Source organism: Tenrec ecaudatus, chromosome 1 (assembly GCF_050624435.1).
Source record: "Tenrec ecaudatus isolate mTenEca1 chromosome 1, mTenEca1.hap1, whole genome shotgun sequence".
Classification (NCBI taxonomy): Eukaryota; Metazoa; Chordata; class Mammalia; order Afrosoricida; family Tenrecidae; genus Tenrec; species Tenrec ecaudatus.
Genome location: NC_134530.1, coordinates 177,565,834 through 177,593,833, shown reverse-complemented (window position 1 = coordinate 177,593,833; position 28,000 = coordinate 177,565,834). Strand labels below are relative to the sequence as shown.

Genomic DNA, 28,000 nt, shown 5'->3' with positions numbered 1-28,000 from the left:
GGTGAACCTCAAGTTCAGCAGTGCAAACCTATCAGCTGCTCCATGGGAGAGTTGAGGTCATTTGCACCTGTACAGATTAAACGTCGCGGAAGCCCACAGGGGCAGTTCTGCTGTCCTATGGGGCTGCCCGGCGTGTGAGTGACTTGATGGCACTGGCTGGCTCTTGCTCATCTAATAAGAACACGCCACTTTTTAAAAAACAGAGACTCACCCCAAAAAAGGAAAACAGAAGTCGGGAGGTTTAGGTATGAGGCTAAAGCCACTTAGGTTTTATTACATTTAGAAAAAAAAATGTAACGGGGAATTAAGGTAAGTCATTCAAAATGAACACGAGGTTTTAAACCCTTATACTTCTTCAATGGCAGCATTTGGACCCAGCGCCCAAGCCAGTTTTCACCCAACCGAGATGCTGGAATGCAGAGCACACTGTCGTGCCCATCAAGCCCATGAGGGCGATGGAGCCCAGGGCGCCGCGATTCCGCTTGCTGGGCTCTGAAGGAGAGAGAGCAGACGAGTTACTGAGCACGTCCTCAGTGACGGCGTATCAACACCCACCAGCCATTCTCTCAGGCACCCGAGGGAGGGATGCTTGATGCCCATCCTTAGCTGCCTGCCTGTCAGGGACTCCATGCCGCCATGTAATCTGTCACCATCCTGTTCCCGGACCTCAGAAATCTAGGGGATGATACCCAGAGGGCCTTTGTTCCGGGGCTCTTTAGAAGGGCAATTCTCTTTCTTCTTCAATCAACAATCTACACAGCCCCAAACTATTTTCATCCTTTCCTCTGGAACACACGAGCACTGGTGTCATAAGTTGGGGTTAAGTGTTGGGCTGTTAACTTCAAAGGTTGGTGGTTCAAACCCATTGGCTGCTCTGTGGGCGAAAGACATGGCCACCGCTGTGTAAAGCTTCACACCCTGGGAAACCCCATGGAGCAGCTCTGCTTTGTCTGGAGGCTCCCTGGGTCAGAACAAACTTGACAGTAGTGGGCTTGGGTCTTTGGTAAGGGTCAAGTCGATGGGAGGCTACTAGAAGTCTCAACCCACCGAGAGGCTGCTCCAAGGGCAGGCCTGGCCATCTGTTTCTGAACGGTCACGGCCTCGAGAAGCCCATGGAGCCGTTCCACGCAACATGCAGGCCCTCCAGGGCTCCGTCCACTCACCTCCACCCCAACACATCCTGCTCCCCCTCCAACCACCGACCCACCACCAACCAACCCACCAATGAGAAACTAGCAACCACCACCGGAGAGGGGAGGAGCAAGAACTCCCAGTCAGATCACCTGGGTTTGAATCTTGATTTATACTCAGTGGCTTTGTGACCTTGACCCCAATTTTCCTAAACAAGTTTCCTCAATTATCAAATGGGATCACAGCATCCCTCCCAGAATCCTAGCAGTAAACAGCACACGCAAAGTTTTTGGAATTGCAATTGCCACATCGACAATGCTCACTTAAAGTAAGTATTGTTCTCCTCCAAGGTTAACAAGAACACAAAATAAGAAGATACTTTATTTCCCACCTTCCTTCAAGTCCTGCTAAAAAGAAAAAAATACAGCGCATGGGATTTTACATGTGCTTCCTTGGCAGGTGTGAGCAGGTCCTTACCTCCTGTGTAATAGCCATAAGCATAGAGAACACGTCCAACAATCCACGCCAAGCCCAAGCCAGAAACTATACGCTAAAATGAAAAGGCTGTGTTAGCATTCACCTTAATGAAACAGGAACACCCGCATTAACACCGTGGGTTCACTGACACAACGTTTAAGCTGACCATTTCATGGATACAGTAAACTATTACTACCGGCTGAAGGTCTTTGTTGTAGTCAGGAAGCACAAAGAGCTGTGGGTCTACCAACTACTTGTGGGCCTGGGAGCCGAGGACTGGGGGGGACCCTTCAAGTACGCTGCCTGCTCCTGATGAACACAAAGCACTAGAGCATGAGAAGAGGCTGTCCTGGGGACGGTCAGGGCGCCCGAGGAGAAGGCGACCAGAGTTTGGGGGCAATGAGAAGTCTGAAGGTGCGCGCTCTGGGTGGGAGGGTGGCTGGGGCAGTTTCCCAGTGAAGCCTTGCAGGACACTCTTGGCTACCTTCAAAGCCAGAACAGGGGCCCTGCTGTGATGGGAAAACTCTTGGTGCGATTTTTCTGGCCCATTTCTCACCCAGTTTCCAATTTTTCTTAGCCTACTTCAGAGAATGGTGTCCTCTGAGAAAATCTCATAAGAGTACACTGTTGAAGTCCCCCTCAAAAAAGTCCCCACCTTCTGAGCTGTCCTCTATGCCGTAAACTTAGCTGGCCCAGCGGCTCCTCTCAGAAGCGCTTTGTGATCACACCTCTGTTTTTGAAGGCATCCTCACAAGACGGGGACATGTGTGTCCCTGAGAGAGCTTGCCTACAGCCGATCGCAGGGGCCTGTTTAAACGGGCTGGGTAGATAGACCTGTGCACGCATGATCTGGAACCCAAGGAGCAATACTTCCCGACTTGCTCTCATGTCTGTAAGTACAGCAAAGCCGAGTGTGATGACACCAGGCTTGCCTGTAGTTTGCTTACATGGATTTCTGCTGGTGTCCCCTAACTAAAAGGTGAAGCTCCAGGAAACCAAGTCTCTCTGTGCTGTCGACCCAAGTGATCAGCCAACCTTTGTTCCAGGCATGACTACAGCGAAGGAAAATGCTCAGACAGACATAAATTTTGGGGGGATCAGATGGAGCTGAGTCCAAGTGTAGATTCCTCTACTCTTAAAGTCCCTGGACATGGACGTCATGCTTGGTAAAGTGGAGGGGCAGTGACCACGAGGAAGAGCCTCTGCAAGATGGACGCACACAGGGGCTCCAACGACAGGCTCAATCACAACACTTGTGAGGATGGCGCCAGAGCAGGGGTGTCTCATCCTGTTGTGCACCAGGCTGCTATGAGTCGGAACTCTCTCCAGGGTCCCCAACAGTAATCCTTAAAGCGATTTGACCTGGTGAAAGACACAGCCTTCTCCTTACCTTCATCTGAGAACTCTGTAAAAGTATCCGGAGGAATCCTGCTAAACATTGTCCCTGGACACTAGAGATGTCCGTTCCTTTCCCCCTTCACTGAACTCATCAAGTATGAGGGGCTTCAAAAAGGAAGTGAAAACACTCTGTTCCCTTCATTCCATTTATCAGGACATTTTTGCAGCTCCCTTGTTGATGGAAACACAGGGAAAAGCTTACCGGGTGGTAGACACCTCCAACAGCTAGGAAAAACAAGAAGGGAGGATACACTTCCAACCTGGAAGAGACGGAACGAAACGTTTAAAATAATGCCCCACAAGCTACGAAAACGTCTTTGCTAAAACCAAGCACCTGAGAGAAGGTGACCTTGGGGGACACCAAGGTCAACCGACATAGCACAGTTCGCAAAAAGACGGGGGCGTTCAACATCCTGCTTTGGTGAGCAGCAACTGGGCAGCCAGCTGAGGCGCAACTATTGGCCTCTCCGTCTGGCGGCAACGAGAGTGAAGAAAAGGCACATGGGAAGAAGGAGTCCGGGACGAACGGCCCACACAAACATCAGTCTCTCCGTAAGCAGGAGACTAGGGGAGCTAGCTAGTGCCTGGTACCGCTACCCACTGCTCTCAAAGGCATCATGATGGAAGGTTCTGGAGAGTGGGAGAAAAAAATGTGGGACAAAACCCAGCATAATTAAAAACAAGACAAAAACAAAACACTCTTACTGGCTTCAGTAAGAGTCATCTTTTAGATTTGGAAACAAACAACAGAGAGGCCTCTAGGAAGAGGTTTCTACCTTAGCCAGCCAACCAGTTGGTATTGAAAGGGAGCATTTCCCCAAGGACAAAGCCCAGAATGTCTGGAGGGATGGACAAAAGAGGGCTACGTGGCTGTGTATCATGGGGACTGCATCAGGGAGATGAAACAGAAGGTGTACAGGTGGCGGATGTACGACTGGTGACCTGCTCTTCAACCCATCACTCAACTCCCAGGGGAAACTCGAACAAGCACAGAAATGCCTCTGCAGAACCCACAGGAGCCCTGGTGGCACGGTGGTTAAGTGGTCAGCAGAGAACAACGAGATCAGTGGCTCAGACCCATGAGAGAAATCTGTAGCGACTAGCTTCCCTAACGATTACAGCCTTTCCGGGGGCAGCTCTACTCCTGTCCTGCAGGGTTGTGATGAGTCAAGAAGCAATCTGCTGGCAACAAGCTTGGTTTTGAGATAGAGATTTTGGGAGTCCGAACAGTTAATACAATATGGCTGCTAATCAAAAGCCTGGGAGTTTGAGTCTAGCCAGAGGAAGAAAGGCTCGGGGAGCTACTTCCAGCGTTGCTGTCGCCGAGAGAGCCAAAGCACATGCTCAGTGTTCAGAAGACACCAGGCTGCAGGTGTCCTTGGTGCCCCCAAGGTCAGCACTCACGTGTTCTGGTGGGCTCGCTGGATGCAGTTGAAGAGGTGCCCGTTTTCGGGGTCCGTGCTATACATGGTCGGGTACTGTGAAAACCAAGGGCATATCATTAGTCCACAGAGCCAAGAGGAACATTCACAGATAGGAAACAGAGTCAACCTTAGAGACTATCAATCATCTTCCATCCTAACTAACTCTGTTAGATGAGCGTTTCATTTCTCCTTAAACGGTTCTAGTGACCAGGGTCTCAGTTCTCAGAGGAAGATTTGCTCAGTTCCTGTGTACTATGTCTCTTGTAATAAGAATGTCGCTAATTAAAAGGTGGGGGATTCAAGTGCACCCAAGGCCCCTTGAGCTGTTGGAAACCTTGAGGGGTGACCATGAGTCAGGATTGACTCAATGGTGGTTGGGGGTCATGGCTGTGGAGTTGTGTGAGGGAGAGGCAGCTTGTGCCAGGCTCCAGGCTATCCACTGGTGCCAGACCATCAATGGTGCATTTCAGACACGTTACAAAGACTCCATAGGGAAATGGCTCTGTCCCAACAGTCATCAAATACACCTCTGCAGATTTCTCTTAATGGGAGAGGAGAAAGTAGATGTGTGAGTTTTAAGGTACATATCTATTTAAAAACAAGAAATTGCACATGTAAAAACTTAACGGATTTCAGCTCGGGAAGCTATGTAGGCATTGCTCAACAGAAATGGGTGTCTGAAATTGCTCCCTTGGGGTACTTAAGTAGCTTGCACTAAAGGGAGTGTTAAGGAGCCCCGGAGGGGTAGAGGTGATGGTTTGGGCCGCTCACTAGAGGGTGGACATTGCAAACCCGCCAGCCGCTCCTCAGGAGAAAGAAGAGGCTGTCTACTCCCTCCGGTTAGAGTCCCGGCCTCTGACACTCACAGGGAAGTGCCCTATAAGCCTCCTAAGAATTGGCACTGACTTGATGGCAGTGAGTTTTCCTCCCCCTGGAGCTTTAAGCTCAATGCTGCATCTCTCTATCTTCTTTCGCTATATGGTAAACCAACGCCAGCCATCACTACACCAGGAACAATGTCACTACTGGACCCTCTTCAGAAGACAAATAGCCCCAGCCCATAAGTTCCTTGCTCTGAACCCTGCACACTTTCCTACGGGAGCCCATGCGGAGCAAACAGCTCAGCCCCCAACTACGAAGCGGAGCGCGCCACTGAGCAGGGGGGTGAGCGAGCAGCCTGGCCCTCGGCCAGAGGGTGTTGGTTACACTTTGACACTGGATCATCGGTTCTCCCTTCCGACCCATTTTATATGTGCTCCCATTTTTATTTTGTGCTTTCTTTTCGATTGAGCTTTCCCCTCGGTTTTGTTTTGTTTCTGTTCTGGGGTTGGTTTGTTTTTCTGGGATGTTTTTTCTTTCTAGGAAATCCAAGAGAGCAAAATCGGTAACTGGATCCCCAGTTTCCTAGAGTTCTGGCAGGGAGGTTGGGGTGGTAGGGGATGGGGAGATAATGATAATGAGTACAAGGAAATGAAAACACTCTACGATGGATGGTGGTGATGACTGTGCAACTCTTTCAAAGACACTTAAGCCATTGACTTGTAAGATATGTGAATTTTAAGTCAATAAAACTGTTAAAAATAAAACAAAGCAAATGTAAGAGGAAAAACCCCTTAGAAACAAAAGGGATGTGTTTCACAGCCACTCACAGGTGCTAGCCCCCTACAGGGCCCCGTGTTTCTTGCCTCTTTTTTGCCACAAAGGACGGCATTTTATTTTAAAATAATAATTTTATTGGGGGCTCATACAACTCATCACAATCCATACATACATCCATTGTGTCAAGCACATTTGTACATTTGTTGCTATCATCGTTCTCAATACATTTTCTTTCTACTTGAACTCTTGGTATCAGCTCCTCTTTTTATCCTCTGCCCCCCCCCCACTCTCCTTTGATAATTTATAAATTACTATTATTTTGTCATGTCTTATACTGACCGGTCTCCCTTCACCCACTTTTATGTTGTCCATCCCCCAAGGAGGGGTCATATGTAGATCATTGTGATCGGTCCCCCTCCTCTCCCCCACCTTCCCCTTCCCCTCCTAGTATCGCTACTCTCATTTTTGGTCCGGAGAGGGTTTATCTGTCCTGGATTCCCTGTGTTTCCTTTTTTTTTTTCAGCCACACACTTCCCGCTGAATTCTCCAGCTCTTATCTGTACCAGTGTACATGCTCTGGTCTAGCCGGATTTGTAAGGTAGAATTGGGATCATGATAGTGAGGGAGGAAGCATTAAAGAACTAGAGGAAAGTTGTATGTTTCATCGTTGCTATACTGCACCCTGACTGGCTTGTCTCCTCCTTGTGACCCTTCTGTAAGGGGATGTCCAGTTAAAGTACAGATGGGCTTTGGGTCTCCACTCAGCACTCCCGCTCATTCTCAATGAAATGATTCAAAGGACAGCATTTTAAATAGTGTCAATTCTGAAATTGCCACTAGTGACAACTAGCTCTGTATGCTCCTCCCTATCCTCAGTGGATGACCAATTCTTGAACACATCGCCATGACAGACGAGACAACATGTGCGCCCTACTCACCTCCACCTTGTACTTCTTGCGGGCCTTGGCAACATTGATGGCTAGATGAGCTACCATGATGAAGCTGGCAGCACCAGTGAGAACCACGAAACCATATTCCTTCGAGAGGACAGCCATCTCGGCTCTGTGGACGAAAAAGCACATTAGGACGGCAGCCGTAGCACCGTGGCAGTGCACTGCTTTCTTACCGGCAGGCGTGCACCTGCAGACCAGAAGGAGCGCGTACATCGAGGATTCTCAGCGCTAGACATCGTGCTGTGTGCCACACGGCAGAATGCGAGGTGTTCTCTGACAAGGTACACCCAGAGTACACAATCACATGATCTTGTGTGCCTGGCTACTTTTGATCACTATTAGAACTATGAGATTTCTTTATACAACTGCAGCAGTTGTTAATGTAGAATGATATTAACAAACAAATGCAGTGCCATGAAGTCCGATCCAAATCATCTGATTTTTGGAAAAATAGCTAATATGGCCAAGTGGTAAAGGATATGTTAGATGACAAAATAAAGTAAAAAAGAGAGAGAAAAGGCAGTATACATAAAGCAGGGTCTACACCATGATTGTATAGTGTGTGTGTGTGTGTGTGTGTGTGTGTGTGTGTGTGACACAGTGAGGGCAGGCCCCGTGGTAACCCTTCAGACCTGGGGCGCACGCAGGAACAGCAGCAGGGCCATCACACAGGCAGGGCAGGGTCTGCCTGAATGCTACTGAAGAAATATGCCACCAAGAAATAATGCCACCAAGAAATGTCAGGCAGCTCTCGGGAAGCCAGGTTGCTCAGCCCATCATTTTAAAATGAGTCCCACGAAATGCTGTGATGTGTGTTTACTTTGAAATGCACCAATCAGCCAGTATAGCAACTTGTGAACGGCAGAGTCCAGGTGGGGCTACGCCCAGCTCTTTCAACTGTGGTGTATGCCTGGACATTTTTATAATGAGATGTTTGAGAGGGGAAAAAGCTAATTCTAGCTTCTTTTCCCAGTGTTCCTGATCTTTGCTATTGTCCTGTGTCAAGAGGAAAGAAATAGACTGGGCACAAGAAGATAATCCCTAGTAGGTGAGAGGAAGTCCTGGTAATCTCAAGATGAATGAGTGTCGCCCTGCTGATGTCTTTAAGTGCTGCCCACCCAAAGGGAGCTGGCTCAGCGCATGGCAGGATGCAGCAAGAGCCCCACTGCCTCCTCCGGAACAGGGGCCGCAGCTGCTGTCTGCATTCGGCATCTTATGTCCCTCTCTGAAAGGCCACCTGGCTTTACTTCTCCTGTATGTCAGAGGACCACCTGACTGCAAAATGGTACCCAGTCATCCATCCAACAATCCACCCGATGGAAGCAACCCAAACTGCCCCAGCGACGCCAGGAGAGGAAGTAAGGCTCCCAGGTCTAACACAGTTAAGGATCAGGGCGGAATCTGGACTCAAATGCTTTTAGAGCTAAAGTCCCTTTACATTCCCACTGAAAAATTGAGGCCTTCGCTCCACTGAATTGGGGTATCTTCCTCAATAGAGATTTTGAGGCAGGAAAGTGTTTTAAAAAATTTTTTTACTAAAACAATTTTTTTTAAATTGTAAAATTAGGTGGGGGCTTACATTCAAGCTGATCAACTTTATATTCAATGGCTTAAACTACCAGTCACCTGCTTCTGGATTTCTCGTCTTCTTGTGGAATACTCGCTCAATTCTTAAAAAATAAGTTTCCCTTTGCTGTTGAGTGGACTGCTATGTTCAACAGAGGCAGACGTTATCAAGTTTCCCTTAGGTCGGAGAAGTAACATTTGGGGCTGAAGTTGTGGAAATCTTTACCCACTCCCCCATCCTTCCAGCTTACAATAGAATTCCCGTCTGTGTTCTCTGTCCATTTCTCCAGCATGAGCCCTTCCTAGGGTGGGCATGGCCACCATCCCAGCCTCGTTCTGGAGAAGGTAGTCCCGTGACTCAGCACAGGAAACACCACTGCATTTGCCTGCCCTGGATCCGAGCTTGTGCAGGCGGAGAGCAAGGAGTCTCTGACTGCCTCTGACTGCCTGCCAAGTGCCCCTGTCCACATTCACTTCTAAAATGAGTAACTTCTAGCAGGGGTCCTCAAACTATGGCCCGCGGGCCACATGCAGCCTGCAGAGGACACTTATCCAGCCTGCCAGGTGTTTTTGCCCTGATTGTTGCAGTGTGCATAGGAATTTGTTCATATATATATTTTAAACTATAGTCTGGCCCTCCAATGGTCCGAGGGACAGTGAACTGGCCCTGTTTAAAACGTTTGAGCACCCCTGAACTAGAGTTAGAAAACTCAGCTAGAGGAGGGTGCTACAGTAGTAGTCAAGGAAGTACACACAGTGACCCTGGAACACCTCTGCAAACACAAACAGAAACGGCCGAGCCTTTCTGAAGTTGCCCTGGGATGCTGTGGTTATCACAGGGCTGCAATCTGAGACGTCAGCAGTGTGAAACCACCGCTGCTCTGCGGGGAGAAAGACCGGGCTCTCTGCTTCTGTAACTGGTTCCAGTTTTGGAAACTCATGGGGGCAGTGCTACTTTGTCATGTGGGGTCACTATGAGTCAGCAGTGACTCACGGCACTGAGTTTGGTTTCTTTTTTTTCCTTCCTGCCTGCCTGCCATCATAGAAGTTCAACGCCTTTGGGCCCAACAGGGCCATTTAAAATGGAATCATCTCGGATGCTGTCAGAGAACAGCGTAAGCATCGTAAGATGAAGCGTACTTGGGGAAGGGCACAGCTTGCCATTAATGGGAGCCTGCTTGCTGGTCCTACGCTGCGGATGCGGTCCCAGGCTGCTGGCAGTGTGGGGCTCCCCTGTATTTGTCCAGCTCTCTATTTCACTGTCACCCTTCAAAAACAAAAAACCTGTGAGTTCCATCTTGCAGAAAGGAAAGGAGATCCCACAAGGGCAACAGCTAGAGCAGGTTCTGGAGTCCTTCCCAGAGAAGGCAGTGCAGTAGTGGTCACCGACCTGGGCGTTTCAGATGTGTCGGGGCCTGGGTCAAGGAAGCTAGATGATAAGACAGAGGACTTCGTGGATAGATGTTTCCACGATAGGTAAGGAACACTCAAAAGCACTGCTCAATAATGGACCCCCTTTTCTAAGGAACACATGCAGTGTGGGAGGTGAAGCCTGCTGAGACAGTTACACCCTCGTAAAAGGGACTCTCTTCACACTTTGATAGAGGTGATATGGACCAAAGGAGAGGGAATTGGGATGGGGGCAGGAATAATAAGCAATAATGAAAGGCAGGGCACATACAGTGTTGGGGACCCAGAGTCCCACCCTAAAGCTGGCAGTTTGTGAGGATGGATAATTAGCCATGGAGCCAGCAGGAGTGCTCCCGCAGGTGGCAGGAGAGGGGCTGCTCCCGAGGCCGGCTCTCCCTGCAGGAACAGGAGGTCCAGCTGTGTGGTTGCGGGCGGAAAGCTCAGCAAGCTTCCTGTCACCCAACAAGGAGCCCCGCACAAGACCACGGCAACCTGCACGTCCTTGCTGGTGTGGCCGGTGCTAAAGCAGAGCGCGCAGCCAACAACAACAGCCTCCACGCTTCCACGGGGAGTGCATTAGGTTGGATTCTCTAGGGCAGCAACACCAAGGGACACTTACATATGTTTGCACAGAGATTTACACTGAGCAACGGCTCAATTACTAGAAGCGGGTAAGCACAGTCAGGTTCAAGTCAGGTTTCTCCTCACTTGCGTAGCTATGGAAGGTGACAAACAGGATGCAGGATGATGAGGCAGAGGTAAGGTGTGGGGGGGGGGAGGCTGGTGGATGCAGAGGTAAATGAATGTAACGTTGGCCAAATGAATTCCTGAAAAGTCTGGATGTCAGCATTGGGGTATTATAGTACCCCAGGCGTGTCGAGTGGACATCATCTCTAATCCATTATCACAGGGAGGGTCCGAGTTTGCCTGGTACCTGCCATTCCAAGGAGAGTGTGTTGGCAGCTGTGTAATAAAAGCCAGCCACAGCTCCAGTGGATTTGGGAGTGATCCCCAGCCGAGAAGTTTGATCACACAGTGCCTGGCAAAGAACAGGCCCCAAGCAATTTACATTTTCCCTTTCTTTAAAAAATTTTTTCCCCCTAAATAAAAAAAAAAAAGGCACTTTTTATTGTGAGTTGGGGGAAGGTTCACAAAGCGGATCATCATCAGTTTTACATTCGACAGTCCATGCACACTGTGTCTCAGCTCATCCATGGGTACCATCGCTAGTCCCAACTCATGTTGCCATTCCTCCCCCTCTGCTAAGTTTCCTCTTCTTACATCAAAAGTACCTACGGAAACAATGGAAGCAACTGCATCTAGGAATGACTCAAGAAAGCAGTTCAGAACCGGAATAAACCTGTCACCACAGCCGCTGAAAACAAATCCACCACACACTCAGAATAGTGAAGAATTGTCCTTAGAGGAGTAAGCAGACGTAATTCACTCAGGGTTTATAAACACTTTAACGGTGGCTGAATTCCTATTTTCTGAGGATCCCTAGGCAAAGAGATGGATGTTCCACTCTTAGAAAGGGCCTGTGTGTGCAGGCGAGTGCCTGGGAAAGGCGGGCAGGCCAGGCTGGGGCACCTGCCACACCATGCCTTAGCTGTGCCGGCCCAGCCCGAGTAGATAGCTTCCAGAGGACAGGCTGGAGCAGCTGATAAGTGGCACGTGAGTTCTCGGGCCTGGGCACTCCTTTGGATGTTTCCCGAGGCATGTCACAACACTCATCACCTACCTACTTTGTCAGTGGCAACTCATGTTATCAACAAGCCATTTTTTGGTTGCTGTTGTTGATAATACACAGAGAACATATGAGGGCTTCAAAAGTTCATGGGCAATGGAATAAAAGGATCATGGGGTTTTTCTCACTGACTTTGGGGGGCCTTTTGTACACTAAACTTCTACACGAACAGTTTGGTGGCACAGGGGACATTCAAGCTACGAGACCATTCGCACCCTTCTCTGAATTCTTCCTCCATATTAACATACACTCCCTGTCCCTTTTCTACCTTTTTGGGTGGCTGTTGCCAGTTTGAACCATATAGACAGTTCTTCAAAAGAGCATGATGCTCAAGGCAGACGCGGTTTACTGATGAAGCTCAACTATGGTTTAATTTAAAGAAAAAACTTAGGGGATACTTTTGGTTTATGGTTTAAAAGATGATCTCAATGTAACTGCTTTGAGGGTTCATCCAAACTCAATGGCTAAGAAAGTCTGGAGCCCAGGAGAACTTGAACTTCTGTTCTGCCCTTTCCCCCTTTGATCAGGATTCTTCAACAGAATCAAAGTTGGGTAACACAGCACAGTCTGATCCTGCTGCTTATGCATCTCAAGCAAGCGTTCTGCTTTAGCAGCGACTGTTAATATGAGGAGAGAAGTTCACTTTTGTGTTTGACTCTTGGATTCAAGTCAGTAGAAACTTCTTCATGCCTCTTGCAGTTCCATGAGCCTTACAGGTTGTAGTGGAGTTAATCTTTTAACAGCTTGGAGAAGGTTTGCCTTGTTTTTGAGGATTATTGTGATTGTCCAGTGCAGCATATCTAACTCATGAGCAACAACAATCACTGACTTTCACCTTCACGTTGTTGAATCTTTTTCACTTCCAAATTGATATTTCTCCTTGGCCTCTTGAAAAGAACATTGGTTTTGCTGCATTTGAAAGCCATGATGCACTTAATAGAAAGATTTTTGAGAGAAAATTAAACAAAGAAAGCTACAACACTCAAGAGATATTCAATACATGAAATTAGATGCTACCACTTGAGTCAAAGAATACAGTTACACAGTAAACTCTTTATATAGAAAGTACAGTACCTACATAAGCTAGCACACAGGTGTTTATTATGATTCAAACTCACTGTCTTTGAGTTCATGCTGACTCAGTGTTCCTATAGGACACAGTAGAAATGCCTCTGTGGGTTTCTGAGACGGTAAGTCAGCAGTTCTCAACCAGTGGGTCGCAACCCCTTTGGGGGTTGAATGACCCTTTCACAGGGGTCGCCTAAGACCATCAGAAAACACATCTTTCCGATGGTCTTAGGACCCGAGACACCGCTCCTCTATCTGTCTCCAGGTGGGTCCGCCCACATGCAGATACGCCCACATACACGAGTACCCAGCGTGAAGACTGTTACCCATGCTACACCATGCTTCAAGACAAAATTTCATTCATTTGTAATTACAAATAAATATTTCACAACATATAATTACATATGGTTTTCATGATTAATCACTATGCTTTAATTATGTTCCATTTGTAACAATGAAAATATATCCTGCATATCAGATATTTACATGATGATTCATAACAGGAACAGAAGGACAGTTATGAAGGAGCAATGAAAATAATGTTATGGTTGGGGGTTACCACAGCATGAGGAACTGTATGAAAGGGTCGCGGCATTGGGAAGGTTGAGAACCACTGCTATAAATCTTTAAGTAGTAGAAAGTCCCAATTTTCCCCCCAAGGAGTTCCACATAGAAGCACACCAACTTGCATGATCCAAGGATTATAAATAATGTAATCCAAATCTGAAGGAGGGAATGGTATCAGAGCTTAAGTCAAGAACACCCGATTTGCAGAAGAAGGCTGTGGATGACAGAAGCCCAAAATACACTTGGTCAGGATGTGCACATAGAAGCCTCCGGTGATTCCCCCTGATCATTATTGAGGGATGGGACGAGCTGAGCTCTCAGAAAGTGTTGTAGGGACAATTATAGTAGATTAAAATGAAACATCTGATTGGAATGGTTAAAACCTTAGCAGTTTATCTCCCTTTTGTCACATTTTGAGTTTGCTCTAGTTTTTAAATATTGATATGTCTGGATTGTGTCCTAATTAAAACACAAAAAAAACCTTCACAAACCAAACAGCAGTTTAGTGTAACTGATCAAAGTGTCTGCTTGAACAGTGTGCTTTCTGCAGCATGAGTGACCTGGGGTAAAACTGACAATAGCAAGGAGAAAGATCCGTGGGGAAGCTGAGTAGGCAATGAGTTCATGTTACTGCGAGAGGAAAACTCAGAAAAGGCCCGAGGTGAGGAGAGCCTGACAGAGTCACCAATGTGGCTTCCCCACCCTGAATGGTGGCGATGGTGGGAGATGAAGTCCGAGAGGGCAGGTCCAGATGATGAGGAGGACTGACTATACCATGGGAGAAAGATGGGGCTTTCTACTCTTGTGAACGGCTACAGTATTGGAAACTCACAGGGGCAGTTCTGTTCTCTCCGACAGGGTTCTCACTGTGCGTCGGCGCTGAGAGAGATGGCAGAGAGAGGGAGAGACCAGGCCATGGAGCAGTTAATATTTCCGGCTTCTCCCTCCAGAAATATGATCAGCATAGAAGACGATGTCAGCAGAGCAAGCCCCACTTCCCCAAAGGAAAGGGATGCAAATAAGCAAGCCAGCATGAGTATTACCCGAGGGAGCCCCTCTGAGTGGAAATCACTTTCCCTAAAGGTTAGAGGTGGAGGGCAGTAGTGGTTCTGCAGTAGAATTCTCAGCTTCCACTATGGGAGGCCTGGCTGGATTCCTGGCCAATGTGTCTCCTAGATCAGTGGTTCTTAACTTTCCTGATGCCGCGGCCCTTTCATACAGTTCCTCATGTGGTGGTGACCCCCCACCCCCTCCACACACACACCATAAAATTATTTTCATTGCTACTTCATCACTGTAATTTTGCTACGGTTATAAATCGGGCGACCTCTGTGAAAGGGTTGTTGGGCCCCCAAAGGGGTCTCGACCCACTGGTGGAGAACTGCTGTCCTAGGCGGTCACCCCTGTCTGTCTGTGGAGAAGAGAGCGTGGCTCTGAACCTGGGGAAGCCCTGGTGGCACAGTGGGCTATTCGGCTCAAAGCCACCAGGTGCTCTGCCGGAGGATGAGGTCATCTACTCCCTCAGAGCTTTACAATCTCAGAAACCCAAAGGGGAAGTTCTAACCTGTGCCCTGTAGGGTTAGCTATGAGGCAGAATCGACTCATGGCAGTGAGTTTGGTTTTATATGAAGCCGCACAGGTTTCAGGGGAGCTTCCAGACAGAGGGAGACCAGGTAGAAAGGTCCATTGATCTCCTTCTGCAAACTAAGCCACTAAAACAACAGTGGTTGTTCCCCAACTGATCTCCCTTCACACATCGTGCGGATGCCACAGGACCAGGCAAGTGTCTTGGCCCTCTGTGTCTAGAGGACTGGAAACCCTATGGACAAGGGAGAAGTGGTTACCTGTGAAGATGCCTGTATACAGAAAAAGAATATGCTCGGCTTTGTTAAGGGGGCCTTTGACAGCTAGGTTTTAGGGGACAGCCCAAGTACTAACGGTTAAGAAACAAGAGGGCTGTCCTACCTCCCTCATTTAGGAGGCAGAATAGCATGTGAGCAGGCGTCCAGCTGTCTCTTCTCCCCGATGCCCTCCCCCGCATCCTGTGCATCTTCCCACAGGAAGAGACATATCCCAGGATTCCAGGTCCTAGGAGCTACCAACATGGCCAAGTGCAAGTCCTGCTCCCCCTTTCTCCAAGAAGCCTTTACTCTGATCCTCACAGGCTCTGCCCCGGAATGGGTGCACACTTCTTCCGCACTGATCAATGAAAATGCTGTGCATCTCCACATTGCTCTAAGCTCTTTGAGGACACAGAACACATCTTTGGCTTAGATTTTTTCAAAATAATTTGCATGAAGACTGAAACTTAACAAAATGCTGTTGGACCATGACCTAGGTCAGTGGTAACCAATTACTTTTGTCGTTGGTGGCGGTTCAGTCATCTCTGACCTATGCTGATCAGAATGGAGCACTGCCCAGTCCTGGGCCATCTGCATGATCCCAGCAGGTTTGGGTCCACTGTTGTGGCTATTTTGTCAGCACAACTCTCTCATTCTTGTTGACCCTCCCCTGCCCCATAGAGCAGGTCTATCCCATCACACACACCGTCACCGTAAGACAGAAGGGACCCAATGGTGACTGGGTTGGTTTTGGTTTTCTATTTTAACAAACACGACAAGCAATGTCCCATTTGGTCCTTCCAAATTCTGTTTTTCAAGTAAGCAAGTCAAAGTGTCGCCATCCATACATCTAAAGAACATTTCTGTTGTATATCTTTTAAGACTAATTTCTTATTTCTTTAGACCTTTCATGATGTAGTCCATATGTTTTGCCAAATCAAAACTCCCAGGCATTGAGCCAATGTCCACTCATATCAACCCTACAGAACAGGGTAGAACTGCTCCTGTGCATTTCTGAAACTAACTCTTCACAGGAGTAAAAAGCCCCGTCCTTCTCCTGAGGAGTGGCTGCTCGTTTCAAACCGCTGACTTTGAGGATTGCAGCCCAACACATAACCACTGTGCCACCAGGGCTCCTTAAATGCATCAATTCTACACCTGTCTTCCTTCATCGCTGTCCAACTTTCGCATTCCTTCTGAGGAGACTGTGCCTCACCTCAGTCTGCTGCACCTTCGACTCTAGCATTAACAGCATGCAGATCACCTGGAGGGCTTAAACACACCCCACTGTTAGAGTTCCTGATTCACTAGGTCTTAGGTTGCATCGAGAATTACATTAGTAATGAATCCATAGGTGATGCTGGTGATCTGGGATTACATTTTAAGAACCACTGTTCTAGATTTTTTTTTTTAAACAGAAGACCAAAACTACATGGCAAGTGTTACTCTGGGGATCCATATTCCACCAGTGCCCTGGAGGCTCCGTCTCCTAGAGTGTCCCTGACAATACCATGGGGCCGAGGAGACCACCGGGTTGATTTGCAGAGCACTCTAGCCTGGACACATTGAGAGTGTGCCACCAGATGACTGTTTCTTCTAGCTTCAAAAGGGAGCGCGACAAACCATGTGACACTTGATATAAAAAATGAAGAAGGAAAAAGCGAAGTGGGCAGAGGAAAATAATGAAATACGTCAACGTACTCATCCAATAATCCTAAACATAATAAACGTAAGAAGAGTACTCTACAGATACTGCAGGTGGGTTAGGCAGGGTTTGCTAGAGAAACAAAACCAGGACATTTATGATTTTATATATAAAAGGATAGGTTTATGCAGCAAGAAGGAATATAATGGCTAATTAATTCACAGCACACTTTCCTGGGAACAGTTAATATACTGAAGGTTCTTTAACTCATGTGGGCTGCAGGTCATGGCAAGCCTTTATCTTGATTTCCCTCCAATCAAGTTGCAGCCTGATTAAACCCCACCCACATGTTCCTATGGAGGCCTCATTGGCACAATCAACCTACCACAGCCGTCAACTGCTGAATACCAAAGATAAAGAGAAAATACTTAAAAAGCCAGATAAAAATGACAATCAGAATGATGGGTTCATTTTCATTAGAAATAGAAGGCAGTGAGATAGCATATTTAAAGGTAAAAGATTTTCAACATAGAATTCTGTCTCTAGTGAAAAGTTCTTTAACCATGTAGGTGAAAACACCCCACATTTTCAGAAAGGAAAAAGCAAAAACAGGTGGTAAGCCAGCTCAGTGCTTCTTGAGACTGTTTTGTGAGCCTGTCCCATGACAGACACTGGATTTCCAAATCTCTCCTCACTCACAAGGTCAGATTTTCCATCAGTCAGATGAGTCAGTGTTCAAGGTTTTTTTAATCTTTCAAAATCAACTCCTTATGCTAGGGGAGGACCTCTCAATACTATCTCCTCCAATACCCAGATTGGCTATTCCTTTAATTCCGAATGATTAGCAACACAACTCAAATGAAATCTCCACTTAGAGAGCCAATGGAACCTTCAACTAACTTCTCATGGAAAATTTCACACCCATCTAGCAGAAATAGCAAAATGAGAAACAGTACCACTATAAACACAAAATACTATATATGCCACATACACTATGCACACAACTTTACTATATATACACTATGCACACAACTTTACTATATATACACTATATACACAATTTTAAGGCCCACTGTATACCCACTAAATACTCAATTTTTTTTATAATTCTTTTTTTTTAATTTTAACAATTTATTAGGGGCTCATACAATTCTTATCACAGTTCATACATATACATACATCAATTGTATAAAGCACATCTGTACAGTCCCTGCCCTAATCATTTTTTTCTCCTCTTTTCTTTTTTTACATTTTATTAGGGACCCATACAACTCTTATCACCATCCATACATATACATACATCAATTGTATAAAGCACATCCATACATTCCCTGCCCCAATCATTCTCAAAGCATTTGCTCTCCACTTAAGCCCCTTGCATCAGGTCCTCTTTTTTTTTCCCCTCCCTCCCCTTTCCCCCCTCCCTCATGTGTCCTTGGTAATTTATACCTCGTTATTTTGTCATATCTTGCCCTATCCGGAGTCTCCCTTCCCCCCTTCTCTGCTGTCCCTCTCCCAGGGAAGAGGTCACATGTGGATCCTTGCAATCAGTTCCCCCCTTCCAACCCACTCACCCTCCACTCTCCCAGCATCGTCCCTCACACCCTTGGTCCTGAAGGTAAATACTCAATTTTAAGACCTACAATATACACATATTAAGACCCACTATATACACAAAGTGCTTCCCATATGCCGGACACTGACACTGTGTCCTGGTTTCCTAGGCTACTGAAACACTGTTCCATAAACTGGGTAGCCTACAACAAGAGAAATTTATTCTTTTATAGCTTGGAGGCTAGAAGTCCAAAATCAAGGTGTCCACAGGCCTGTGCTGCAGTTGAAGCCTCCGGGAGGAAAATCCTTCATTTCTCCTAGCTTTGATAGCCTCACGCATTCCTTGGTAAATGCCTGCCTAACTCCAATCTGACTCCATCGGTATGTGGTCAAGACGTCTTCCCTCTGTGTCTGTGCATCTTCACATGGCATTCTTCCGTCTTCTTCTAAGGATGCCAGGCAAGCTGGATTAGAGTTCATGCTACTCCAGTTTGTCATATTAATTAATCACCTCTGTAAAGACCTGATTTCCCAGTAAAGCCATTTTCACAGGTACGGAGGGGTAAGGACTTGAACATGTCTTTCTGGGGGAAAACATACCAATCCCTAATCCACTGTCAAAAACCCTTTAAAAACTGATACTCTTCATACAGGGGATGAAATTGTAAAAACTTTTTCCACATAACCCAACACCTTGTGGGAACAACTCGCTGAGCCTGGCAGTCAGGACCATCGTCTCAGGAGCCGCTAAGGTCAACTGGCATTAGCACAGTTCACCAAGACAATGTTCTACATCCTACTCTGGTGTAGAGTGACTAGGGTCCTAAAAGCTCATGGGCCGTCATCTAAGCAACCTAAGGAGCCACTTTTGGGTTCTTCTGACCCCGAGGAAAGAAGAGAGTGAAAACAGAGACAATTCATCCAACGGAAGCATCAGTCCATGCAAACATCAGTGTCCAGACCCGGGCCAGAAGAGCTAGAGGGTGCCCAACTAGTACTACCAGCTGCTCTGAAAAGAATCACATTAACAGGTCCTACATGGAGAGGGAGCAAAAATGTGCACCAGAGCTCAGAACCAAGTTGGCTGGTTGCATGGAGATTGGTGCGACCCCCCATGACCATGCCCTTTACACTTTGGGTTTGGAATTAAACTCACCTCTGTGTCAGAATGAACCATGGACGACCCAAAGGGCAGCATTCTTGGACAACATTCAGAGGGTTGGGAAAGAAGGACTGGAAACAGGAGGCAGAGAGGATACTGGAGGGATTGTAATATTGGTGAGTGGAATCAGAAGGTGTTGAATATGGCATGTAAAGGAATACTTTTACAATGGAAAAGGTTTTTAAAAATTAATACTCTTTATCCTCGCAACCATCTATGTGGTGGTCACTCTTATCATTCATTTTTACAGATGAGGAAACTGAGGCAAGGAGAGTTAACTTACTTAAGGCCACACAGTTAGTGAACACTGAACATGCTTCATTACTAAATCACACTGCTGGATTTTCCCCATACCTGGTAGTGGGAACACCTCCTTTCTCTAGCTCAGGGAACCAGGAAGGGAAAACCTTCTACAAAGTTCTCATTCAGGGCAATACCAAAGCTACACTCAGGGTCGTCCCTCCAGGAGCAGAGGGAGAGGGCCTAAGAACCCAGATTTAGTGTAGCTCTGGCTCCAGGCCCAATGGAACACCTCACGTCTTCCTAGAATCCGGCTGTCTGTGCAGGACGACTCCCACCATGGCCTCCCAATGTACATGCCTTCATTTCCTGGTCTAACCTGGCGACCCAGGCTAGAAGTACAATGTTGAGCAGACGTGGTGAGAGTAGACATTACTGCCTTACTCTTGATTTCACAGATAAATATTTCTATTTTAGCCTTACTAAGCAGCAAAGTCTTCATCATTAGTCAAATATTGATTTTTAAAGCACATATCAGGTTAAGGGAAGAAAATTGGGAAAATCATATGAAACTAATGCCGGGATGGTCTTTGGGGGCAGCTGAAAAGTGCCAAGTTATGGTGGGCTTCTGCAGGGAGACCAGGAGAAATGCTGGCGCCTTGGTAACCGCTGTGGGTCTTCAAGGCCATAGGCTAGTGTGGGTGGTTGGACCTGCACTGGGAAATACTGCTGTGGTTTTACAGAAACTAGAACACTTCATTTTAAACACTTACTTTGGGAGTGATTAAACGTAGGCTGTACTGGTCTACCTCCTAGAAGACATGCTCCATTCCAGTGCCTGCGTTAGCAATGCAGTGTTATGATAGTATTGGCCAAGGCGCTCTCCTGGATGGGTATGAGTATGTGCTAAAGCTTCTCCCACCCTTTCCTCCCACTCCTGCTTCTGCTACCACCTGCCTTATCTCACTGGGGTAGGAGTTTCTTCAGTTACAAAAGGGCTAAGCCAGAAATCTTCCTTAACTATATCCAACTGAACACTCCTCGGGGCAAAGTTCTTCTGCTTTATTTACCCAACCCCCTCCTAGGTTCTTAACAAAACCTCCCGAGGCCACATCACGAGTAGAGGTCAGGCAGCTTTATAGACCTGGGCACTTGCCTCAAATAATTCCTCACTCTAAACCAGGAGGTGACAGCAATGTATCTGTTACTAAAATGAAAGTCAATCAGCTTTTTGAGGGACAGAAGACTTGGCCTTTAAGCCCCTTCTCTGCCCCCGGCCACAGGCACCAGAGCCAGCTTGGACAACGGTAACCCCACCCAACTCCCATTGGAATAGTGCACTCCTCAAAACTAACTCAACTGGAGTCGTCTTTTTCTTTCCCCTCTCTGCATCCAGGGTGGGGCAATGAGGAAGTCCCCACGGATCATCCCAGAGCCATGACTCAATCTCTACCCCAAACCAAATTCACTGCCACAGAGTTGATTCCGACTCATAGCCACCGGATAGGACAGGGTGGAACTGCCCCCATGGGTTTCTGAGACTGTGACTCTTTACAGGAGTAGAGAGCCTCATCTTTCTCCTGAGGACCGACTGGTGGTTTTGAACTGCTGCTGACCTTGCGTTTAGTAGTCCAACAAGAAACCCACACCACCACCAGGGCTCCTTTATCCAGTCCAGGTTTCATCAAAACCATTAGCTGGCTCTGCCTGGGCTCTTCATCCACTCTCCCTTGCACAGGTTGGTCCCTAGTTTACATGGGGAAAAAAAAATCAAGACTGGAATTAGAGAGTAACACCTGAGGATGGTAAGGGCAGGGGAGTTCTCTGAGTTCCAAACACACTGTGGGGGTTCAGAAACACTGAGGCAGCCCTGGATGTCTGCTTCTTTAGAGCCCCTCCCGGGAAGCTGTCTCTACTTCCTTCTAGCTCCTGATGTCCCCACAAAGGAAGAGGTCTCAAGAGTCCCCCTCAGCCGGACAGCTGCCCCCCATCATGGGGACATGTCAGAAAGTGGTGGGAAGCCAATGTGGGCACCTCGTCCTTTCCACTGTGGGAGAGAAACAGGAGGCCCGCGGTTGCTGTGGGCTCAGCCTACACCCTCAGAATGCCAGTTCTGCTCACTTCTACATGAGACAATGGTAAATTCCATTTGAGTGTCCCCATGTTTCAAGTGACAGGTTTTAAATAGAGCACCTGGACGGGCACTGAAGGAATAAAATTCAGGTGAGGAAGAGTCACTTTCACTTCACAATGACTCGGCATATTATTTTTTAAGGACTAATCGCGGAAGGTAAGTTAATAAGAAAACAAAACAAACACCTCCAGATGCTCAAATCTAGTGCCATGCAGTACACTACTGCTCCTGACAACCCCGGTGTGGGAGGACAGCTGACGCGGTTGGCTCCCTAACTGTGAGCTGTCAGAGGGAGAGAACCAGATCTTTCTTCCCAGGTGCCGCTGGGAGGGTTACACAAACCGGTCAGCCAACAGCTGGGCACAGTTTGTGCCACTGCCGTGAGAGCATGGTTTCTCCAATGCTTGATTATTTGCTCAAGTGAGGTGCGAGAGCACCAAGCCAAGTCAGTCATAAGGTAGGACTTTTCCAATCAGGTTTTTAATCCGCAAACAACTCAACTCACACCCACCATACTGTTGCCGACTCACAGGAACCCAGGAAGATGAGCAGAGCTGCTCCCTAGGGTTTCCAAGGCTACATCTTTATGGAGACAGATTATCTTTCTACCATGCAGTGGCCGGTGGGCTCAAACCTTTCAGTTAACCCCCCAATGTTGAACACATCGCCCCCCCCAGGGCTCCTTTCCTAATCCCAGCACCTCGTGTTCTTCAATTCCTCATTGAGGTTACTGGTAGACTAGCTGCAAAGTGGAGACTATGAATGAGAAGAATGGAAGCCCTGCCCCTTTAAGAGCCACAAGTCTATCCTCCAAGTGTATGTAGTGTTTATAGTTACATAGATACAGATGAGCTGTAAGGCACAGTCAAGTTTCAGACACCATTTTAATTCCCACGCCTTGATGGGCCGTCAGCATGGAAAACAATTGTTTAGAACATACCTGCGCTGGCTGGGGCAAGAAGAGGGACGGCATGTTGCTCAAGTCCACATGAAGGACTCTGGGTTAGCGGCCACAAGCTTGCAAAGAGGTTGGTCAAGATTAAAGCAAGCAAATACTTATACCTGTTTCTCTGGAGTCTGATGTCTGCATCCAAAGGCATGAAGCGTGCCTGCCTGAATGGACTGTGCATCTCCTGGGGCACACTGGCAATGTGCCCGTCAGGAAGAAGACAGGATGATTCTAGGCTCCCTTGACTGTGTCATGACAGACTTTCCCCACAGGCTTGTGGTGACAGAGGCTCCATGGGTGACAGTTTGTAGATTTGTTAAAGCCTAATCTAGACGTGCAGGTCAGAAGGGGTCACCTAGGGATGCCTCCCAGGAGATGTGACTCCAGAGACAGCCCACAGGCTATTTCCCATGGTCTGGAGGCTACACATTCCGAAGACAGGGAAGAAAATTGGAAATGGCCTCAAACATGGAGGGAAAGAGAAAGACGTTTCATTTCTCATAGCTATTCATTAAATAGGAGCATTGGTGGCATAGTGGTTAGGTATCAGCAGTTCAAAACCACCAGCTGCTCTGACAGAGAGAGTGCTTTCTACTCCCCAAGTGAGTTACAGTCTAGGAAATTCACAAGGGCAGTTCTGCCTCGACCTATAGGGCTGCGTGAGTCAGCATCAACTCCACGGCAGTGCGTTTTTCTTTTTTAGTTATTTGTTAAATAAGGTGCCGCCTTGGCAGTGCAGGTTAAGCCTGGGACTGCTAACCACAAGGTCAGCGGTTCATACCCACCAGCAGCTCTACAGGAGAAAGCCGAGGCTAACTTATTTGCTCCTGTAAAGATTTACATCTTGGACTCCCTATACACAGGCACTATGAGTTGGAACCAATTGATGGCAATTGGCTTGGTTTTATTCATTAAATAAACCTAGTTCCTTAAACTCCAGACTGGACAGAGCATTTTACCTATAGAATGCTTGTCCCAAAGCCATGCCTACCACCTTGTTCAGTAGCCCTTGGGCATGGCTCCTGCAGCTATTCTGCCCTACTACTCAGCGCCGCGCACCATGCTAGGTGCAGGCTTACAGTGGGGACCAAGGCTAAGCAGAAAGGAACTAACATTCTTGAATATATTCAAGGGGACATAGGGCATCAGAAGAGGGCAGTGAGCAGGAGGGTGAGAGCCTGGGGCATGTGCTAAGAAGGACCCACAATGACAGGAGAGAGAAAAGAACACAGGCAGAGATAACAGCAAGTGCCTATCATGTAGGGGGTTGTCTGAGGGATACAGATATAGACACTACAGGAAGACGCAGGCAATGTTACACATCATTCTTATTATGGCTGAGTGTGTTATTTACTGTGGGCCAAACATTCTTCTAAGCATTTTACCAATATCGACTCATCTAAAGCGTTATGAAACCTGCTGACATTGAGTGGACTCCGACTCCTAACCCTATAGAACGCAGTAGAAGAGCTCCATTGGGTTTCTGAGATTGCAAATCCTCATAGAATCAGACAGCCTCTCTTTCCCTCTCAGGGTAGTTGGTGGATTTGAACTGCCAAACTTAGGTTAACAGCCAATTACCTAACCCACTAAACCAGCAGTTCTCAACCTGTGATTTGCGACCCCTTTAGGGTTCAGATGATCCTTTCACAGGGGTCACCCGATTCATAACAGTAGCAAAATGACAGTGATGAAGTAGCAACGAAAATAATTTTGTGGTTGGGGGTTCACCACCACATGAGGAACTGTATAACAGGGTTTCAGCATTTGGAAAGATTGAGAACCACTGCATTAAGCCATCAGAGCTCCCCTAAATCCTTATAGTATCCCTATTAATACATATTGTATTCAGGTGCTGTCAAATCCACTCAGACTCATAGAGACTCGCAGTATAATAGAATGAAATGCTGCCAGGTGTGACTGAGCTGATTGGCTGTAGCTACTGTGCCAAGCCATCTCATGGAGGGCCTTCCTCTTTTGCCCACACCCTCCACTTTAACAAGCGTGAGAACTTTCTCCTGGTGAGAAAACTGAGCAAGGTCCTATAGCCACCATATGCTACCACAGGGCAAGACCTGGGCTCACACACACCAGGCAGCCTGGTCCCAGAGCCCATGATTATACTGCTGCTCCATGAGGCTGGATAACACGACTGATCACTTTTGAAATTTTCCATGTCCCCTGACACACCTGAGCATAAAATACATTAACAAGGACAGAGAACTAATAATTAACTCCAAGTCTGAAATGGATTAAAGGCTGAGATGTTGCTAATTGGAAAGGGGTGGGGCAGACTCGAGGAAAGTCCAACAAGAAGCAAATGTTTCCTCATGAGCCCTAGAGATCATAAGAAAGGGGGGAGGGGGACCCTCCTATTTTTCATAGCAAGCAAATCTGCAACAAGCAAAGCAACCAAGAAACCTGCACTTTATTTTGTTTGCATCCCTATTGGCACACACCTGTACCTTAACTACCACCTCAAAGGAGCCTAGGGCCACAGGCCAAGGAAGCCACAATTCCCAAAAGAGGGGGGCGGGGATCTGGAATGAGTCACATTGATACCACTTGGGTTTTCCATCACAGATATGTAAGTTGTAGTTAATTCTGAGCAGCTGCGGCATCCCTGCTGAACGAAGGAACTGCCTTGGATGCTGGCTTCTGTCTGAAAGAAGGGTCTGACTTTTCCACGCCTGTAGTCTTTAGAATGATCTCATAACAATCATTTGCACTCTGAAGATGGAGACATAAGGTTTCACTTATTTTTTTAAAGGTGACCAAGGCCTGAAATCTGAGAACCCAAATTCCACTTGGTAATCAGGTGAGCTCTAGAAAGAACTGAGGGGAAGAGGGCCTATGTGGTTCCAGACGATGAGAACCTTAAGACTCTTTGCACATGCCTTTGGAAGGCAGTATAATCTGTCTCATTTGCTGCTTCCCTTTCCACAAACAGTGAGCAGATCCAGTAAGACAGTGAAGGTTGAGGAATATTCATTTTACATACCTGGTAACTTAAATTCTCCCTGTTCAGGAGGGCAGCATACTCACTAAATAGCATCCATGGATTCAGTTGCAAAAGCATTATAACAGAGTATCATTCTTCCCCAATGAGTCCCTTCTGACAGTGACCCTCTGGAGGGTTTCTTTGGCTACAAATCTTCATGGGCGGAGGCAGCCTTTGATTTCTGCAGTACAGGGGCTGCTGGGTTTGAACTGATGGCCTTGCAGTTAGTAGCCCCATGCTCACCTGACAGTACCAGCAGGGCTCCTTACGTTTGCTAAATGGCTGATGATTAAAGGGGACAGTAACAGTGAGCTGAATGTAGATGAAGAGCACGTAATTACAAGGGATGACATACTAGTCTGTAGAATAGGCATTACTTTGTGTGTGTATGTGTGTGTGTGTGTGTGTGTGAAACATACTACACAGTGGCATTAAGTGAATTTACAATGCCATCCAACCATCACGACCACCTGGGCTGCCCGCACCCTCTATCACCACAGAAGAGCACCGGAGACCATTAAGCAGCCATTCCACACGCTGCTCTCCCCCTACATGACTTGACAGGGTGGCTTGCCATCTACCTCACTGCAGCGCTTTCCCCAGGGGAGATTCAGCATTCATCTGCACAATGGGCAAGGTCCTTTAGCAGTGCTAATCTCCAGGTTAAGGTCCCCTTTCTGGTGAGCGCCTCCTCCAAGCAGGAGGAAGTCTAAATAAAGGGGCGAAACTGCCCTCCCCAGCTCAGTCTCGCTCTTTAACCTAAGGAAGGGCCTGGGTACAGGGCTCATGGCTGGCCTCGGAATCGTTATCATTTTATATATAGTAACATCTGTTGAAAAAAATATTGCGGGACAAAGTTTTCTATTTCTGTAACAGTGAGTCAGGAGGGACAGTCCAACACGCTGTTTTCCCAGGGATGAAAGCAATTGTTTGAATTTTAGATGTTAGCTTAAAATTGGACTCCTGTGAAAATAATCATTCTTGATTCCGATCCAGACAAATGTTCTCACTGCTAATTCACAGAACTAAAACATAGCCTGCCACCCTGGCCAACAACCCTGGGGGCTTTTCCGGGGGAGGGCAGGCGCTGCAGGCTCAGGGTCGTGTAGATTCCCGACAAGCCCCCGCTTCAGCTCCCACAAAAAAACCCTTCAAAGGCTGCACCTGCCGCACGCACTAGGTCCCTGTAAACTCCGACCCCCCACTCCATTCCTTTCCTACCCACCCGCCCACCTCCGTTTTCCCTTTCCCACGCTCGGGTTTCTCCTTTCAGCTACAATGTCGCTAGTAAACTTCCGACTCCCAAGGAAAAAATTAGCAGAAGCCACCACTTCACGGGGTGACTCACCAGGGAGTCTCCAACTCCCACCACCGCCCTGCAGTCGCCCCTAGCTCGGTGGCCCTGGGCCTCCCAGATAAAGGGGAAATTCTCCAAAAGCCCAGGCAGGCGCTTAAAACGAAGAGCCCTCCCTCCCCTCCCCCGGCGCTTCTCGGATAGGAAACGAGCGGGTTAGAGGTTCCGATTCAAAGGAACACATGTTTCTAGGAGGCAGGGGTAAAACAAACAAAATTCCCTGCGAGGCGGTTCCTAGCAACACATTCTCAGCCGCAGGAGGCGCGGCGCATCCAGGCCATTTTTAAAACAAGTGCCTCCGCAGGGCTGCGCAACTGTGCCCTGCAATGCCCGCCCGCTGCCCGCTCCGGAGCTGCAGAGGGCAAGGCCGGGGAGGGTCCCGGAGGCAGCCCCCGCCTCCCCACCTCGGGGGCTGCACCGCCGCGGAAAAAGAGAGGAGAGGCACCCTAGCCCGGTTGACCTTGAGACTCTCCCAGAGCTACGAATAGCGAGGCCTGGCCTCACTTACAGGTTGCACACCCACCCCTTCAGGGAGATGGCGAAGAAGGTGGAGGAAGGCAAGGGCAGGGAAAGGCAGAAAGCAAATCCACTAAAATGTTGGGGGGGCACGCGCGCGAGCTCCCCCTTAGCTCCGGGCAGCGGGGGGTGTGGGAGGGCTCAGCGCGGCGGGAGAGGTGGAACAGCCGCACTCACCGGGTCGGCCTTTCTCCGCAGCTGCAGACCGGAGCAGACCGCAGAGGCGCAGCCTATTGTGGGTGAGGCGCCGTCGGTCTGGTGAGG

At 47.8% G+C, this 28,000-nt stretch overlaps 1 protein-coding gene across 1 annotated transcript; it reads right to left on the bottom strand.

Moving 5' to 3' along the window:
- Nucleotides 1-240: 240 nt before the first annotated feature.
- Nucleotides 241-28,000, bottom strand: MGST3 (microsomal glutathione S-transferase 3). The gene is made up of 6 exons (XM_075540460.1): nt 27,914-28,000; nt 6,968-7,091; nt 4,411-4,484; nt 3,209-3,266; nt 1,609-1,681; nt 241-492 (listed from the first exon to the last, which is right to left on the bottom strand). Exons 2-6 carry the CDS (start codon nt 7,082-7,084, stop codon nt 356-358), a joined length of 459 nt encoding a protein of 152 aa, XP_075396575.1. The 5' UTR covers nt 7,085-7,091; nt 27,914-28,000; the 3' UTR covers nt 241-355.